The following is a 16,095-nucleotide window of genomic DNA, read 5'->3' on the forward strand; positions in this document are numbered from 1 at the left end:
CCCGTGTCCCCACGTGCCACATCCACAGGGCTTTGAAATCCCTCCAGGAGTGGGGACTCCACCGTGGTCTTGTAGCTGTTCCTCAACAGCCCAAACTTCCTCCTTCAGGAATTCTCCCTCAGGGATGTATTTTTAGCTTTGCATTCCTTGCGAGGAGGCCAGACCCCATCTGCAACCCCAATATCCTGGAATGGTTGGGTGGGAAGGGAGCTCAGAGCCCCTCCAGTGCCAGCCCTGCCATGGCAGGGACACCTCCCACTGTGCCAGGCTGCTCCAGCCCCAATGTCCAGCCTGGCCTTGGCCACTGCCAGGGATCCAGGGGCAGCCACAGCTTCTTTTCCAGCCTCAGTGACTCCGGGATCCCGTGCTCCGTCCCTGTGGATCTGCTCTCTGCACGGAGCAGGAGTTGGAAGTTGGGAGTCTCCAGCAGGGAGGGGCTGCGGGTGCCTCCAGCGCTGTGGGACCTGCCCAGCCCCACCTGTGCCCTCCCCAAACCGCTCCAGGCACGAGGGGCCGCATCCAGGGGGATCCTGCCGGGACACCGGGAGCCGTGGGAGGTGTCCCTGCCATGGCAGGGCTGGCACTGGAGGGGCTCTGAGGTCCCTTCCACCCAACCATTCCAGGATTCTCTGAGCTGCTGGGAATGTGCAAATCCCGCGGGGGCTTTGGGCAGCCCCCAGGGAACGGGATGAGGTGGGAGCTCAGGGAGCAGCCTCCAGGGAACGGGATGAGGTGGGAGCTCAGGGAGCAGCCCCCAGGGAACGGGATGAGGTGGGAGCTCAGGGAGCAGCCTCCAGGGAACGGGATGAGGTGGGAGCTCAGGGAGCAGCCTCCAGGGAGTCGTGGTAGAAAGCCTGGATCCCCCCGGGGCTCTGCAGGGGGGGGCTCCGGGCCAGCACCTCCCGCCGGAAGTTCTCCCTCATCCAGGCATAGACCAGGCAGTGCAGGAACCCCTGCAGGGACACGCTCAGGGCCTGGGGACACGGGGACACGGGGTCAGGGCTCCTTGTCCCTGCAGGGACAGCCCGGGCAGGGTGGCACAGGACACGGGAGACTTTCCTCTTGGTGTGGCCGATAAAGCACGTCCCGGGAAGAGCCAAGGAATGAAATTCCAACCCAAAAACCGTGGGAAGAGCCTGCCCGGGGTGTCCCCAAGGGCTGTCACAGCTCCCACGTGGGATGGGGGCAAATGTCCAGCCTGGGAGCCCTGGCAAAGGGGCTTTACTCACTGTGGACACGTAGAGGACAAAGAGCGAGGCAGGACTGATGCTGGTGAAGGAGAGGATGGTGAGGAGGAAGGCTGTGGGTGGGACACAGAGGGACATTCCTTGGTGGGGCACCCCCACAGTGACCCTGCAGGGCTGGGGGGGCTTTGGGACACCCTCTCTGTGACCCTGCAGGGCTGGGGGGGCTTTGGGACACCCTCTCTGTGACCCTGCAGGGCTGGGGGGGCTTTGGGACACCCTCTCTGTGACCCTGCAGGGCTGGGGGGGCTTTGGGACACCCTCGGTGTGACCCTGCAGGGCTCGGGGGGGCTTTGGGACACCCTGTGACCCTGCAGGGCTCGGGGGGGCTTTGGGACACCCTCGGTGTGACCCTGCAGGGCTTGGGGGGGCTTTGGGACACCCTCGGTGTGACCCTGCAGGGCTCGGGGGGGCTTTGGGACACCCTGTGACCCTGCAGGGCTCGGGGGGGCTTTGGGACACCCTCGGTGTGACCCTACAGGGTTGGGGGGGCTTTGGGACACCCTCGGTGTGACCCTGCAGGACTCGAGGGGGCTTTGGGACACCCTCGGTGTGACCTTGCAGGGCTGGGGGGTGCTGGGGACACCCTCTCTGTGACCCTGCAGGGCTCGGGGGGGCTTTGGGACACCCTCTCTGTGACCCTGCAGGGCTCGAGGGGGCTTTGGGACACCCGCCAGCCTTGCCTGGCGTCCAGCAGAGCAGGAAAACCAGCTGGAAGTACAGGGAGGCTTTGCTGACGCTGCGGCCGCTCCGGCCCCCGAAGCCGCCGTCCCTGTCCAGGCTCAGCAGCGGCAGCGCCGCGTTCCCCCGGCACCGGAGCCGCACCCGCCGGTACAGGAGCTGCGGGGGGGGTCCGGGGGTCAGCGGGGCGCTGGGGACCCCCCAGAACCCCCAGAGCCGGGACCTCACCGAGCAGCAGCCGAGCACCAGCAGCAGGTACAGCAGGAAGATGATTTTCTCCTCCAGCCCCGCGTTCTTCCCCCCGCCGGACTGGGAGGCAACGGGAAATGAGCGGGGCCGGGGCCAGCGACCTTCGGAGCCCCCGCGGCTCCCGGAGCCCCCCGGGCCCGCAGGGAGGGCGGGCGGGCAGCGAGGGAGGGGCAGCGCCCACCTGGGAGCAGATGTCCTGGTTCGGGTGGATCAGGAGGAGGCAGCTGGAAGGACAGAGCGGTGCTGCTGGTCCCAAACCCCCGGCGGTGTCCCGGGGGCCGCAGCGATGCCCCGGGCAGGGGCGGGGGCGGAGGAACCGTACCTGGAGCAGTAAAGGCTGAAGGTGTCGTTGGAGCCACGGCCGTCCCAGGGCACCACGGGCGCGATGTCGGCGACGGAGGTGCCGCGGGCGATCAGCTGCGCCAGGAGCGTCAGCGCCGGCACCAGCCTTGGGAAGGGATGGATATGACAGTCCCGGGACCCCCTGGCACGGCCGGGGCGCTCCGAGCGGGGCGGGCCGGCGGCGGGCACCTACCAGGCCAGGATGTAGGGAATCGCCTGCCAGGCGCGCTCCAGGCAGCGGCTCCGCTCCTGCGGGACAAGCACCGTGAGCCGGGGCCGGAGGGGCGGCCGTAGCCGGGGGGACGAGGGGAAACCCGAATTCCCGGGAAAAGGGGCTGCCCTGGATCGCTCCGCTGCTCCCTTGTCCTGACAGGGCTGTGTGTGGCCAGGGCGGGGCACGGACCTGCAGCGCTGCCGGGGGCCGGGCTCGCCCCCCGAGGACGGTGCGGTGCGACTCGAACGCGTAAACAACGACCATGAGGAACGAGACGGCGTAGGAGGTCTGGGAGAGGAGAGGGGATCCTGCTGTGTCCAGCGCCGCCAGGGCACCTTCTACCTTCCCTCTGCACCCCGACATCCTCCTGCCCCCTGTCCCCTCCCCTCATCGTGCTCCGCACCCTGACACCCACCGGCCCCCGCACACCTGTCCCGGTGCCCACCCCACGGAGGGGACCCCAGGACACTCCAGCCGCAGACAGGTCCCAGCTGTCCCCAGCAGTGTCCCCTTACCGTGGTCAGCATCCGCCCGTAGGGACAGGCGGCGTAGGCGGGCACGGAGAGCGGGGCCGGCAGCAGCGGGATGGTTCCCGTGCCCAGCAGCGCGGTGGCGGCCAGGAAATCTGCCAGGGCCAGGAGGAACAGGGGCCGCAGCTGGGGACAGGGCACCGCGTTAGCTCTGCTGGCAGCAGCCCCGGGAGCTCCCACGGCCCTTCCCAGGCTGGGCCCGGAGCTAATGCCGGGTGGTGGGCATCCTGCACCTCCTGCCCCTTCCCGGGGCTTTAAACCCGGCGCTGGCCCGGCTTTGCCTCGGGCTTAGCTGGGGCCAGACGCAGCTCTGTGTCCCTGGGAGCCGGTGACCCTCACCTGGACATGGCAGCACTGCCAGGAACCAGTGACACTCACCTGGTGTGGCGTCATTGCTTCTGCCAGGAGCCGGTGGCACTCACCTGGATGTGGCAGCACCGCCGGTGGCACTCACCTGGATGTGGCAGCAGCGCCCCTGCCAGGAGGTGACAGCGAGGACGGATCCGCTGCCCAGGAGGCTGGAAGGGACGGGGAGGGTGGTGAATGTCCCGGCAGAGCCGCTGCCACCCCCAGGGGCCAGCGCAGGGCGAGGGACAGGGGACAGGACCCACCTGAGCAGCGCTGCCGGGAGGGTGACGCCCGTCAGCGCCAGGACCTGCGGGAGGCACGGAGGGAGCGGGGCTCGGCCGGCCCGGAGCGGGGCCACCCCGAGCCCCGGCCCCCCCCCGGCAGCGGGGACGTGGGACCCTCGGCACGGCCGGACTCTCTCCCTCGGCCATCCCTCCCGAAGCCGTGCCCAGGAACCCCAGCAAAGGCGTTTCCCGTCGCTGCTGCGGGGAAAGGAGGGGCCAGGGCCGGTTCCTCAGCAGCCCCTCGGCGGCGGCTGCACTGTGGGGGGATTTCCCTGCTTCTTCTTCCCGAGTTTCCTGCTGGGATCTCCTCCTCAGCTTCCGTCGCCCGGGGCTGGAGCCGCGGCCGAGGAACCGGAGCGGCCGCCGGAGCCGGGTGGATCCCGGACTCGGGAGTGAGCCGGGAACAGCGGGGCAGGAGCCTGGGAAGAGCCGCACCGGGCCCAGCGAAAGCTCTCCCGGCTGTCGTCCCTTCTCTGCTGGTGGCCGCGGCCACCTTGGGCCGGCCCCCAAAGCGCTGCCCCAAATCCCGCGTGGGGGGAGCCCCCTCGGGCAGGATTTGTTGGAATGGGAATGCAGCGCTCAGCCGAGCCTCTCCCGGCTCTCCGGAGGGTTCCCGCACGCCTTTACCTGGATATCCGACAGAGCCGGGGGCCGTTCCTGTGCTTTGGCCATGGCCGGCGGTGGGAGCCCGGAGCCTTCCCGGCTCTTCCCGGGATGGATGGAAGCAGCTCCCGCTGCCGCTGCTGCCCGGGCTCGCCCCACGCCCGTCTGTGGGACACGGCCACGGCGCAGCCGGAGGAACCTGCCCGGCCGGGGCAGCAGGAGCTTCCCAAAGGAGCAGCCAGCTCGGTGCCAGCCCCGGGAGCGGGGCGGGATCAGCCCCCGGCGCGGGAGAGCCCAAATGAGCGCTCGGATGCCCCTGGGCACACTGGGAATGAGGGAACAGCACCGGGAGAGCAGCCGAGAGCTCCCCGTCCTGCTGGAGAGAGTCCAGAGAGGCCCCGGAGCTGCTCCAGGGCTGGAGCCCCTCTGCTCTGGAGCCAGGCTGGGAGAGCTGGGGGTGCTCCCCTGGAGAGGAGAAGCTCCAGGGAGAGCTGAGAGCCCCTTGCAGGGCCTAAAGGGGCTCCAGGAGAGCTGCAGAGGGACTGGGGCCAAGGCATGGAGGGCCAGGAGCCAGGGAATGGCTTCCCAGTGCCAGAGGGCAGGGCTGGATGGGAGATTGGCAATTGGGAATTGCTGGCTGGGAGGGTGGGCAGGCCCTGGCCCAGGGTGCCCAGAGCAGCTGGGGCTGCCCCTGGATCCCTGGCAGTGGCCAAGGCCAGGCTGGACATTGGGGCTGGAGCAGCCTGGCACAGTGGGAGGTGTCCCTGCCATGGCAGGGCTGGCACTGGAGGGGCTCTGAGGTCCCTTCCCACCCAGCCATCCCGGGATTCTCAGGGCCAGACTCCTCTGCATCCACTCAGGTGCCAAACCAGGACTGAAGGTGCAGGAATGAACCATTCCCATTCTCACACTCCCAGCAACCTCAGGAAATGATGGGATTTCGTAATTTTGTGATAATTTTAAACCCAAGGATGTTCCACTACCCAGCAAAAGTCCCCAAGCAATGCCCGGCCCCACCCCAAGAGCCACCAGAGTCCCCTCAAACAGGAATTTTACCTTTATTTCAGGGATATTGGCTGAAGGGAGAGAGGGAAGAGGGAGGGAGGAATGTGGGGGAGGGTCTGAGGGGAGGAGGGAGAGCAGAGGAAGGAAGGGCACCGGGAGCTGCAGGAGGGTGGCAGTGACAGGGAGCTGGGCACTCCTGGGGATGCTCCCCCGCAGCTGCTTCCTCATCTTCCTCTGCCAGGGACAGACGGAGGGCACAGGGATGGATCCGCGTCCTCCCGGCTGGATCCTCTCCCAGGATCCCACACTGATTCCCTGCTCCCAGCTGGCCTCACGCGGGTCCCCAGCACCCCTGGGATCCATTCCCAGCCACTCCATCCTGCAGGAGCAGAGGGAGAACAGGGATCCATCCCCCCAGCCTGAGCAGCGAGGCCGCAGCAGGAGGAGGCTCCACCTCCCTCTGGAGTTGTGAGAATGGCTCCAGGGAAAGAGTTGGAGCCATCCCTGTCATTCCCAAGGCACCACTTGATTCAGCCTTTCCAAACTGGGCGCAGGCACTGGGCTGAGCCAGCACTTTTATCCTTAAGGAGCGCTTCAAACATTCCTGGGACAAACTCTCCCATTCCCACCCAGCTCCCTCCATCAGGGCAGCACCTGGATCCTGCTGCTCCCAGTGGGAACATCCCTGGATTGAGCCCCAGGAAGGGCTTGGCTGTGTCCCCCTCCCAGCAGGGACAGGCTCTGCCCGGGACATGTTTTCCCTGAGGACTTTTTTGAGGAGAAATTGGCCCCAAGGGCTGCAATGGCCAGAGGGGAATCCAGGGAATTTGGCTGCTCACAGGACCAGGACAGCCAAGGAGGAAAGGAGGGAAGTTGCAGGTCCCTGTCCTTGTCCCTGTCCCGGGATCCTTCCCAAGGCTCCCTGGGCAGTGCAGCACCGGGAGCTGCTCCCAAACCTGCTCTTAACTGGGCTCCAGGAGCTCCTGGGGTGTTAATCCAGACCTATCCCTGTCTCTGGGCTGGGGAAGCCGAGCTTTAGCAGCCGGGATTTAATTCCAAACACGGGATTGTGCCTGTGCAGGTGAGGAGGCTCTGGGGGACCCAGGGGAGCAGAGCTGGGAAGAGCCAAATCCAGGGCTGCCAGTGAAACATCCCAGGGCATTCCAGGGTGTCCCGGCTTCCTTCTGTCACCAATTCCCAAGAAATCAGGGAAGCACCTCAAGGTTCCTGAGCCCTGGCCAGGCTGTCACTGTCACCAGGGTCCCTGCCCAGAGCTGTCACCTCCTGTCCCTCGCTGCTGCTCCCACCCCAGCAAGAGCAGCCCCTTCCTTCCCAAATCAGCACCACAGAGCAGCCAAACTTCCTTGGAGCCCCCAAAAACCAGAGGCTGGGCACCCATTCCAGCCTTTCCTCTGCCCCCTGCTCCCAGCCAGGGTCAGGCAGCTCAGATTCCCGCTCGGCAGCGCCTCGGGGTGGGAATCACCCACAGGGAGATCCTTTCTCCTTCCTGGAATCCCTGATAACCCCAGAGAGGATCCCTGGGAAGGAAGGAGAGCCTGAGCCCCTGCATGAGCCTGGAGCTGCATCCACTGGTTCAATCCGGCTCTGGAAAAGACCCTAGGAAAATGCCCAAGAATTCCTGCACTGAGCCCCATCTCCCTGAGCCTTCCATGGCCTGGTGCTATTTTAGCTCCACCTAAAGTGCTTCCCACCTTTGCTTTCATCTCCTGAGTCACCAGCCTGGCTGGAGCTTAAAGATCCAAGTGAAATCCCCTCAATCCCACGCCTGACAGGCAGGGATTGTTTTTAAATCACCTTTAAAAAAGCTCAGCATCTTCAATTCCATGGTTTTCAGATCAAGTCCCAACTCGGAGCAAATTCCCACCGCAGAGGCTTTGGGGCTGGAAAAGTTGGCACAATCCCACTGCAAATTAGTGCTAAAAACACCAACTGGAGCCCAGATCCTGGAGAGCTCCGGGCGTGGCCGGGACGAGGTTTTGGTCAGTCCTCGTGAACAAGTTCTTACGGAAAAGGGAATCAAATCCAGCCCTCATCTCTTCCCGTGGAGCCACCAGGAGCCGTGGGCCGAGCTTTTGGCGATGCTCAGCTTCTCCTCGGGGCTGAAGTGCAGGATGGCCAGGATGGCCGTGAGCGTCTGCTGCCGGCCCCGCGCGTCCGGCAGCGTCAGGAACCGGTACACCACGTTCTTCAGGTACTCCAGGTTGGCTCCTTCCCTGCTCTTGTCCCGGCAGTTCTTCTGGATCTCGGCCCGCAGCGCCGCCACCTCCTCGCGGTGCTTGTCCTCCTCGGCCAGGGCCCTGCCCTGGAGCTGGTGCAGCTGCATCTCCAGCTGGTGCTTGTGCTTCCGCAGCGCCGCGATCTCCACCTCCTTGCGCGCCAGCTGCTCCGCGTACAGGAAGAAGGTGGGCTCGGAGCCGGAGCACAGCTGGAGCGCCTGCGGGAGGATCTCCGAGGAGTCCTGGCTGGGAACGTCCCCGGGGGCGGCGTCCCGGGAGCCCTTGGGGCCGTGGGGCAGCGTGAGGGCGCGGAGCTGCTCCAGCTCCCGGTCCTTCTCGGCCAGCACGGCCAGCGCCCGGTCCCGCTGCTTGTGCATCTCCTCCTCCAGGCGCAGCGCCCGCTCCCGGAACTCCAGCTGGCACCGCTCCAGCTCCTGCCGGTGGAGCTGCTGCAGCTGGGACAGCTCCTGCTTCTTGGCCTCCAGCTCCTGCCGGTGCTGCTTCTCCATGTCGTCCGCGGCCAGCTGCAGCAGCACGTGCTTGTCCCGGAGCTCCGCCAGCTGCTCCCGCGCCTCCTCCAGCTCCTTGGCCAGGCCGACGTCCTTGCCGGCCTTGCTCTTGAGCACCTGCTGCGCCCTCACCTTGTAGCGCTCAAACTCTTCCTTGAGCTGCCTCAGCTCCTGCTGGCAGTGCCCGCCCGGGGCCTTGTCCCCGTTCCCATCCCCGGTGCCCGGGGGCAGCTCCGGCTCCCGCGGCTCCTCCGCGTCCGGCCCCACCGGGCCCTTGGCGGCCGCCGCCGCCTGCAGGAGCTTCCGCAGCTTCTCCATCTTCTCCTTGAGCACGGTCACGTCCAGCGTGGCCTCCTCCACGGCGACCTCGCCCAGCGAGCGGCTGGAGGCGGCGATGGCCAAGGTCTTGTTCTCCAGGTCCAGCTGCACGATGCGGTCCTTGAGCCTCTGGATGGTGCCCTGGTCCCTCTGCTTGGCCTTCTCGTAGGTGCCCAGCAGCTCGGACACCTGGGACACCTGGGCCTCCAGCTCGGCCACGCGCTGCTCCTCGCGCTGCGAGCGCTGCCGCAGCTGCTCCTCGGCCTGGGCCGTCTGCAGGGACACGGCGGGGTTAGGGCAGCACGGGGACACGGCGGGACACAGCTGGGGTCACACAGGGTCCCTGCTCTGCTCCAAACCAACAAGGGGCCTTCCCCACCCTGGGAATCCCGCCTGAGACACCTCCCTGTCCTGGCTTTTTGGGGATTTGTGTGTTTGGAATCACAGAATGGGTTGGGTGGGAAGGGAGCTCAGAGCCCCCCCCAGTGCCAGCCCTGCCATGGCAGGGACACCTCCCACTGTGCCAGGCTGCTCCAGCCCCAATGTCCAGCCTGGCCTTGGCCACTGCCAGGGATCCAGGGGCAGCCCCAGCTGCTCTGGGCACCCTGTGCTATTTATTTCAACCCCCCTGGAATCTGGGGGACTGGGAAGGGGGATTTGTCCTACTCCAGCCCCACTCCCTGGCTGCATCCCACAGAGAGCTGTTCCCCAGGATTGTCATCCCATCAATCCAAGCCAGGACGCTCTGGACTCTGAGAGACCGGGAGAGGGAATCTGGCTCCTCCAGCCCCAAACCCTGTCCCAATCCCTGGATTCGCCCCATTCCCAGCCAGGAATCACCTTCTTCATCTCCTGCACCAGCTGCAGCTGGAAGTGGTTCTTGAGGCCGGCCATCTCCTCCTGCAGCTCCTGGATCCGGGGGTCCGGCTTCCCATTCTCCTCCCGCACCCCCTGCAGCTCCCGCCTGAGCTCCTCCAGCTCCTGGCTCAGCTGCCGGATGTGCTGCTCGTAGCCCTGGGCGCGCTCGGCCACGCCGGCGCTGCCGGCCAGCGCTTCCCGGGACTCCTGCAGCTCCCGCTCGGCGTCGCGGCGCGATTCCCGCTCGGAGCGCAGCAGCTCCTGCAGCTCGCGCAGCATCAGCCCGTGGTCGCCCTGCTCGCGCTCCCGCTCGTGCTGCTGCGTGATCAGCCGGGCCCGGGTCTCGGCCAGCTGCTCCTGCAGCCGCCGCAGCTCCGCGTCCTGCCTGTCCGCCTCCTCCCGCGCCCGCCCGGCCGCCTCCTCCAGCTCCTGCTTCATCTGCCGCCGCTCCGCCTGGTACGACGCTTCCATGCGGGATTTCTCCTGTGTGACGGTGGCCAGGGCGCTGGTCAGTGTGGCCAGCTGGGCCTTCAGCTGCAGCAGCCGCCGCTCGGACTCGCCGCCGGCACAGAGGTCCCCGCTCTCGGAGCCGCCCGGATCCTCTGGTTTCTGGCAAGGGGGAGCCGCGGGTTTGTCCTCCTCAGGCGCCACATCCCCCTTGGTGCTGGTCACGCTGGCCGTGCTGGTCAGGCTGGCTGCAGTGTCCGTGCTGGCGGCCGTCCCCACGCTGTCCTCGCTGTGCTCCGAGCTCCGGTCATCCGGGGAGTCCCCAGCTCCAGCTGGTGGCACCGCGAGGTCCCCCTCGTGGGACACGGAGAGCACCTTCAGGCTGGCTTCCAGCGCTTCCTTCTCCTTCAGGAGGCTCTTGTAGGCGCGGACGACGTCCTTGAGCCGCGCCTGGAAGCGCAGGAGCTGCTGCTTCTGCGTCTCGATGGTCTCCAGCAGCTCCTTCCGGCTGGGGCCGCCCCCGAAGTTCATCCCGAACTTCTCCATGGTGGGGGGATCTGCGGGGAAAGCAGGACAAGGAGAAAAGGCGCCTTTGGGGTGGGCAGGAGCATCGTCCTGGGCCCATCCGGATACCGAATGGGCAGCAAACACCACCCTGACCACCCCCTGCCCAGGACCCCCATACTGACCCCCTCGAGACCCCCATCCTGACCCCGCCAGGAACCCCAGCCTGACCCCGCCGGGACCCCCCACCCTGACCCCCCAGGACACCACTCTGAACACCCCTCCAGGACCCCCATCCTGACCGCCCCAGACACCTCCCGGACGCCCCTGAGCTCTCCATCGTCACCTCCTCAGGACCACCCTGACCCCCACCCTGACCCCCACCCTGACCCTCACCCCGACCCCTGCGAACCCCCCGGGCCCCAAATCCCGACCCCCGGTGCCCCCTCACCCCCGGCCGGTTCCGCCGCGCCGCCAATTCCGCCGGAAGCCGCGGGCGGGGGCGGGGCAAAGGGCGCGTCACCGTGCGGGGGCGGGGCACGCACCATATAATGCGATGGGTGGGCGTGGCTACAGAGCGGGGCGTGGCTTTGCTCTTTGGGGGCGTGACCTCTGCGCGCGATGTGGGCGTGGTCGCGTGTGTGGGCGTGGTCTGACGTGTGGGGGCGTGGCCTGGACACGAAGGGGCGGCTGCGTCCCCGAGGGGGCGTGGTCACCCGTGAGGGGCGTGGCCACCTATGCGGGGGCGTGGCCACCCGTGCGGGGGCGTGGCCAAGGGACGGGGCGCGGCCTTCGGCTCGGCTCGGCGGGGCGGTGGCGGCCCGGTGGCGGTCCCCTGTCCCTCCCTGTGTCCCCTCGAGTGCCCCGTGTCCCCTCGTGTCCCCTCGTGTCCCCTTGTTTTCTCCCCGTGTCCTGCCACGTTCTCCCCGTGTCCCGTCCCGCGTCTCATGTGTCCTCGTGTCCCCCCATGTCCTCTCCGTGCTCCTCCACCTTCCCCGTGTCCCCCCGTGTCCCCCCGTGTCCCCTCCGTGTCCCCTCCGTGTCTCTCCGTGTCCCTCCGCATTCCCCCCGCGTTGCCCCCGTCTCCCCGTGTCTCCCCCGTCTCCCCGTGTCCCCCCGTGTCCCCCCGTGTCCCCCCGTGTCCCTCCGTGTCCCTCCGCGTTCCCTCCGCATTCCCCCCGCGTTGCCCTCGTCTCCCCGTGTCCCTCCATGTCCCTCCGCGTTCCCCCCGCGTTGCCCCCCTCGTCTCCCCGTGTCTCCCCCACCTCCCCGTGTGCCCTCCGTGTCCCTCCGCGTCTCCCCGCGTCCCCCCGTGCCCCCTCCGTGTCCCTCCGTGTCTCTCCGTGTCCCTCCGCGTTGCTCCCATCTCCCCGTGTCTCCCCCGTCTCCCCGTCTCCCCGTGTCCCCCCGTGTCCCCCCGTGTCCCTCCCCCTCCGTGTCCCTCCGCGTTGCTCCCGTCTCCCTGTGTCTCCCCCGTCTCCCCCGTCTCTCCGTGTCCCTCCGTGTCCCCCATGTCCCCCCGCGCCGTCCGTGTCCCTCCGTGCCTCCCCGTCTCTCCTCCATCCCCTCGTGTCCCCGCCCCCGTGCCCTCTCCGTGTCCCCTCGAGGGGGTCTCAGTGCCCGCCTGCAGCGGGGGTCGTTTGCTCCTCGGGGCGGGTGGGGCAGAGCCCCGGGCAGGGAGGTGACACCGAGCAGTGTCACAGCCCGGGGACAGGGGAGAGGGACGAACAGTGTCGTGGCCCCTCCCGTGCTGTCTCCTCCCGGCCCCTGCAGCCCCTCTCCGAGGGTGTCCCCTCCGGGAAGGGCCTAGAGGAGCATCCCAGTGCTCCAAACCCTCCGGATGACGATGGGGCAGAGCTGGAGAGCCCTCAGGTCTGCCCGAGACACCCCTGGCACGGCCACCTCAGCCGGGCCTTGTCCCAGCTGTCCCCTGCGGGAGCGACCCGGGGCTGCTCCTGGTGTAACCGGAATCCTCCAGAACCGCGGGGATCCATAAAACCCCCCAACGGCGCCGTTTTGGTGTCAGCGAGTCCGGCACCACTTTGTCCTTGGCCTGGGGCTGTGGCCAGCAAAATTCCAGCCACCACAGAGACCCCAGGAAAAAACTTCACCACCTGTTTGTGCATTCTGAGCCAACAAAGGAATGAACGTTCATTGGTTCTAAATTACATAAATCTCTTTCATTAATTAGCTTTCTGGCCTCCACTGGTTATCGAATTCTTCCACACCTCCCACTGTGCCAGGCTGCTCCAGCCCCAATGTCCAGCCTGGCCTTGGCCACTGCCAGGGATCCAGGGGCAGCCCCAGCTGCTCTGGGCACCCTGGGCCAGGGCCTGCCCACCCTCCCAGCCAGCAATTCCCAATTCCCAATCTCCCATCCAGCCCTGCCCTCTGGCACTGCTGCCCACTGGGATCAGCCCAGCGCTGGGGGGTTCTGGGCTGGGCCGGGTCCAGCTCTCAACCCCCAGCACCCCAAATCCTTCTCCCAGGGCTGCTCCAGCTGCTCATCCCCAGCCCGGTGCCAGGAGATTCTCACCCCTGTGTTGGCGCTGCCCCCCAGACCATTCCACGTCTCTCTGACTCCGAGCTGCCCCTCCCCGCCGTGCCCCACACACAGAACTGGCCCCTCTGTGACATCAGCCCGGCCCGGGGGCACCGCGGGGCCCTGGGGCTGCAGGTGCCACCTCTGCTCCGGCTCTGCCGCCTGCTGCGCTGGCACCGATGGCTCTGCTGGGGCTGCTCGTCCTGCTGGGCCTGGCCGGGCCCGCGGGGGGCACCTGGGACACCTGCAGGTGAGCGGCCCCAGGGGCTGCCAGGGGGCTCGGGGACACCCGGGGCTTCCCTGGCACAGCCTGGTGACAGACGAGCCCCTCGGGGCTCCCTGGCCCTGCTGTGCCCAGGGATGGCTTTGTGCTTCCAGAGGCACCTGCGGGCTCCGGCCCACGGCGTCTGACCACAGCTCTGCTGCCGGCACGTCCCGTGCTGAGGGTGGCACCAGTGTCCAGCCAGGGGCCTGGCCTGGCATCGTCAGCATCCAGGCCACCTGGGAGAACGGCACGTGGCACATGTGTTCAGGTGTCCTCCTCAGCTCCCAGTGGGTCCTCACAGTTGCACACTGCTTCGCCAGGGGCGGGTAAGGAGGAGCAGGGACAGAGATGTCCCCCGAGCACGGGCAGGTGGCCAGGTCACAGCACCACATGCCACTTCCATCCTGGCTCTTTCCTCTCTGCTTCTCTCTCTGCCTTGGGAAGCAGAAGGCCGAGAAATGCTGGGCTGCTGCAGCCTGTGGCTCTGCTCCCTGTCACCCCTCTCTCCATCTGCTCTCCAGAGGCGTCTCCACGTGGGAGGTGGTGATTGGGACCACAGACCTGACTCAGCCGGGCCCCGAGTCCAAGGTGCGCCACATCCAGAGGCTCCTGGTGCACCAGCACTACGTGGCTGCCACGGCGAGGAACGACATCGCCCTGGTGGAGCTGGACCAGCCCGTGGAGTGCAGCGACTACATCCAGCTGGGCTGTGTGCCCGACGCCTCGCTCAGGGTCTCCGAGCTGAAATCCTGCTACATCGCCGGCTGGGATTTTGCCAAAGGTGGGTTCCCAAACAAGATGTGTGCGCCGAGGGTGAGCTGGGCACCCTGGGAACATGGACTGGGCACCCCAGGGACATGGGCTGGCCACAGACAGGGTCCGGCTGCAGGACGTCAGCGGGGCCGGGGCTCGGAGCAGCCCGGGCTGGGGGAAAGAGTCCTCGCCCAAGGCGGGGCGTGGAACAGGATGAGCTGTAAGGTTCCTTCCCACCCGAACAATTCCGTGACTCTGTGAAGCCTCTGGAGAGATGGGTCTGGCCCCTCCCCCAGAGCCAACAGCAGGGACACAGCTGGACACCGTCGCTCCACGGAGAAGGGGCAAAGCCAGTCCCAGAGAAGGGGCAGAGCCAGGCCCGGGGTAGGGATTCACCCCAGGCAGGGGAGAGGATGGGTACCGAGCTGCTGGGGGCTCATTCCCCTCTGTGCCCACAGCTCAGGGATCGGGCATGGTGCTGCGGGAGTCCAAGGTCCACCTCGTGGACACGGAGCTCTGCAACAGCAGCCGCTGGTACGCGGGGGCCGTTCATCTTGACAACCTGTGTGCAGGGTACCCCCAGGGCAGCATCGACACCTGCCAGGTAGGAACACAGCCCAAACACAGCCCAGCCTGTCCTGTGTCCACCCCACCCTTCCCCGCCCACGGGTCCGTGTCCCGGGGCTGTCCTTTCCCATCCTCCCGTCCCTGTCCAGTGTCCCGGGGCTGCCCTTCCCCACCTGCAGGTCTCTGTCCTATGTCCCCTTGTCCCCAAGGCCTGGTCCTGCCCACAAAGTCTATCCAGTGCCCCCAGCAGACCCAAAGCGAGGATGTGACCCTGGAACGTTTGTCCTCCGCACATCTGGGACCAATGTGCAGAGATGGGAGAGCCCCCAAGCTGCTCCCAGCCGAGGGCCTGGAGGCTCCGGCCCCTGAGCAGAGCCTTCCCGTGCCGGGAGTGCGGACCTGACAGGGGCTGGGAGAGAGGAGCCAGCCCTGGTGCTGGCAGCAGCCCCCCACAGCCCCTGAGCCCCCTCTCCTGCCGCAGGGGGACAGCGGGGGTCCCCTCGTCTGCAAGGACAACGAAGCCGACTACTTCTGGCTCGTGGGAATGAGCAGCTGGGGCAGAGGCTGTGAGAGAGCCCGGCACCCCGGGATCTACACCTCCACTCAGCACTTCTACAACTGGATCCTGCTCCAGACGGGCCTGAGCCCAGCAGAAAGAGCCAGTCCAGCACCAAAGCCGAGCTGCACCCCGACTCCTGAGCCAGAGGTCACCTTGACTTCTGTGGAGACGCCAATGCCAGAGCCGGTGCTGGAGCCAGTGCCAGAGCCGGTGCCAGAGCCAGTGCCAGAGCCGGTGCCGGAGCTGGTGCCGGAGCCAGTGCCAGAGCCTGTGCCGGTAACAGAGCCGATGCCGGAGCTGACGCCAGAACCGGAGCTGGTGCCAGAGCCAACGCCAGAGCTGGAGCCGGTAACAGAGCCGATGCCAGAGCTGGTGCCAGAGACGACACCTGAGCTGGTGCCAGAGCCGGAGCCGGAGCCGGTGCCGGTGCCAGAGCCAGAGTCGGTGCCCGAGCCGGAGCCAGAGTCGGTGCCCGAGCCGGAGCCAGAGGTGGTGCCCGAGCCGGCACCGAAGCCAGACATTCCCCCGGTGCCCGGGCAGGAGCCGACGCCAACACCAGAACCGGACAGGCTTCTGCTCATCCCGGTCCCGTACCGGAGCCTGGTGAAATTCTGTGACCTGCTCAGGGACTTCCTGCAGTTTCTCAAGGACCGGCTGGGCTGACCAGGAGGACGAGCAGCTCCAGCTCCGGCCGCCGTGGCCCCGGGCCGTTCCCTGCCGGCATCGCGGGGCCAAAGGCAGCCCCAGCGCCCGGGGCCGCGCTGTCCTTCCCCGCCCTCCCCTGCGCCCAGCCCGGTGCCGGAGCTCCGTTTGTGTTGAAATAACGCTGCTCGCGTTCCCGTGAACCGCGGCCTCAGCGCAGTGCAGCCCCCGGGGCAAAGCGAGCCGGGAGCCGGGAGCCGGGAGCCGGGAGCCGGGAGCCGGGAGCCGGGAGCCGGGAGCCGGGAGCCGGGAGCCGGGAGCCGGGAGGGAAAACGAGCGGGGTCGGCCCCGGTTCGGGAGGAGACGAGGGCGGAGCCGGGGAGGAGCGGGAGAA

General features: G+C 67.4%; 3 protein-coding genes across 6 annotated transcripts; 1 reads left to right on the forward strand and 2 right to left on the reverse strand.

Annotated features, from left to right (window-relative positions):
• Positions 1-294: 294 nt before the first annotated feature.
• Positions 295-4,663, reverse strand: LOC125325179 (translation initiation factor IF-2-like). 4 transcript variants are annotated; one of them, XM_048301965.1, is made up of 12 exons: positions 4,520-4,663; positions 3,872-4,090; positions 3,715-3,778; positions 3,246-3,386; positions 2,920-3,018; positions 2,710-2,765; positions 2,497-2,622; positions 2,356-2,398; positions 2,154-2,234; positions 1,928-2,084; positions 1,230-1,300; positions 295-974 (listed from the first exon to the last, which is right to left on the reverse strand). In XM_048301965.1, exons 1-12 carry the CDS (start codon positions 4,562-4,564, stop codon positions 346-348), a joined length of 1,731 nt encoding a protein of 576 aa, XP_048157922.1. In that variant the 5' UTR covers positions 4,565-4,663; the 3' UTR covers positions 295-345. The 4 variants fall into 4 exon arrangements, with proteins under 4 accessions (XP_048157922.1, XP_048157924.1, XP_048157923.1 ...); XM_048301967.1 differs by having other exon boundaries at positions 722-974; positions 3,683-3,778; XM_048301966.1 differs by having other exon boundaries at positions 722-1,300; positions 3,872-3,915.
• Positions 4,664-5,534: 871 nt separating this feature from the next.
• GCC1 (GRIP and coiled-coil domain containing 1) lies at positions 5,535-10,867 on the reverse strand. The gene is made up of 3 exons (XM_048302270.1): positions 10,825-10,867; positions 9,405-10,426; positions 5,535-8,837 (listed from the first exon to the last, which is right to left on the reverse strand). The coding sequence occupies exons 2-3, from the start codon at positions 10,413-10,415 to the stop codon at positions 7,551-7,553; spliced, it is 2,298 nt and encodes a 765-aa protein (XP_048158227.1). The 5' UTR covers positions 10,416-10,426; positions 10,825-10,867; the 3' UTR covers positions 5,535-7,550.
• A 2,103-nt stretch (positions 10,868-12,970) lies between these two features.
• LOC125325156 (acrosin-like) lies at positions 12,971-15,722 on the forward strand. Its single transcript, XM_048301904.1, has 5 exons — positions 12,971-13,165; positions 13,294-13,506; positions 13,702-13,961; positions 14,392-14,537; positions 14,982-15,722. Exons 1-5 carry the CDS (start codon positions 13,095-13,097, stop codon positions 15,720-15,722), a joined length of 1,431 nt encoding a protein of 476 aa, XP_048157861.1. The 5' UTR covers positions 12,971-13,094.
• Positions 15,723-16,095: the final 373 nt, after the last annotated feature.

The sequence above is a fragment of the Corvus hawaiiensis genome, chromosome 4 (assembly GCF_020740725.1).
Source record: "Corvus hawaiiensis isolate bCorHaw1 chromosome 4, bCorHaw1.pri.cur, whole genome shotgun sequence".
NCBI lineage: Eukaryota > Metazoa > Chordata > Aves > Passeriformes > Corvidae > Corvus > Corvus hawaiiensis.

What these genes read in the sequence shown, in the direction of transcription:
- LOC125325179 (XM_048301965.1), bottom strand. Translation starts at nt 4,564, where the DNA reads ATGGCCAAAGCACAGGAACGGCCCCCGGCTCTGTCGGATATCCAG. An exon ending in GGCGCTGCTGCCACATCCAG is followed by an intron (nt 3,387 to 3,714) that starts GTGAGTGCCACC and finishes CCCTGTCCCCAG; the next exon opens with CTGCGGCCCCTGTTCCTCCT. An exon ending in TTGTCCTCTACGTGTCCACA is followed by an intron (nt 975 to 1,229) that starts GTGAGTAAAGCC and finishes CCGTGTCCCCAG; the next exon opens with GCCCTGAGCGTGTCCCTGCA.
- GCC1 (XM_048302270.1), bottom strand. Translation starts at nt 10,415, where the DNA reads ATGGAGAAGTTCGGGATGAACTTCGGGGGCGGCCCCAGCCGGAAGGAG. An exon ending in TGGTGCAGGAGATGAAGAAG is followed by an intron (nt 8,838 to 9,404) that starts GTGATTCCTGGC and finishes GTGTCCCTGCAG; the next exon opens with ACGGCCCAGGCCGAGGAGCA.
- LOC125325156 (XM_048301904.1), top strand. Translation starts at nt 13,095, where the DNA reads ATGGCTCTGCTGGGGCTGCTCGTCCTGCTGGGCCTGGCCGGGCCCGCG. An exon ending in GGCACCTGGGACACCTGCAG is followed by an intron (nt 13,166 to 13,293) that starts GTGAGCGGCCCC and finishes TTGTGCTTCCAG; the next exon opens with AGGCACCTGCGGGCTCCGGC. An exon ending in CACTGCTTCGCCAGGGGCGG is followed by an intron (nt 13,507 to 13,701) that starts GTAAGGAGGAGC and finishes TCTGCTCTCCAG; the next exon opens with AGGCGTCTCCACGTGGGAGG.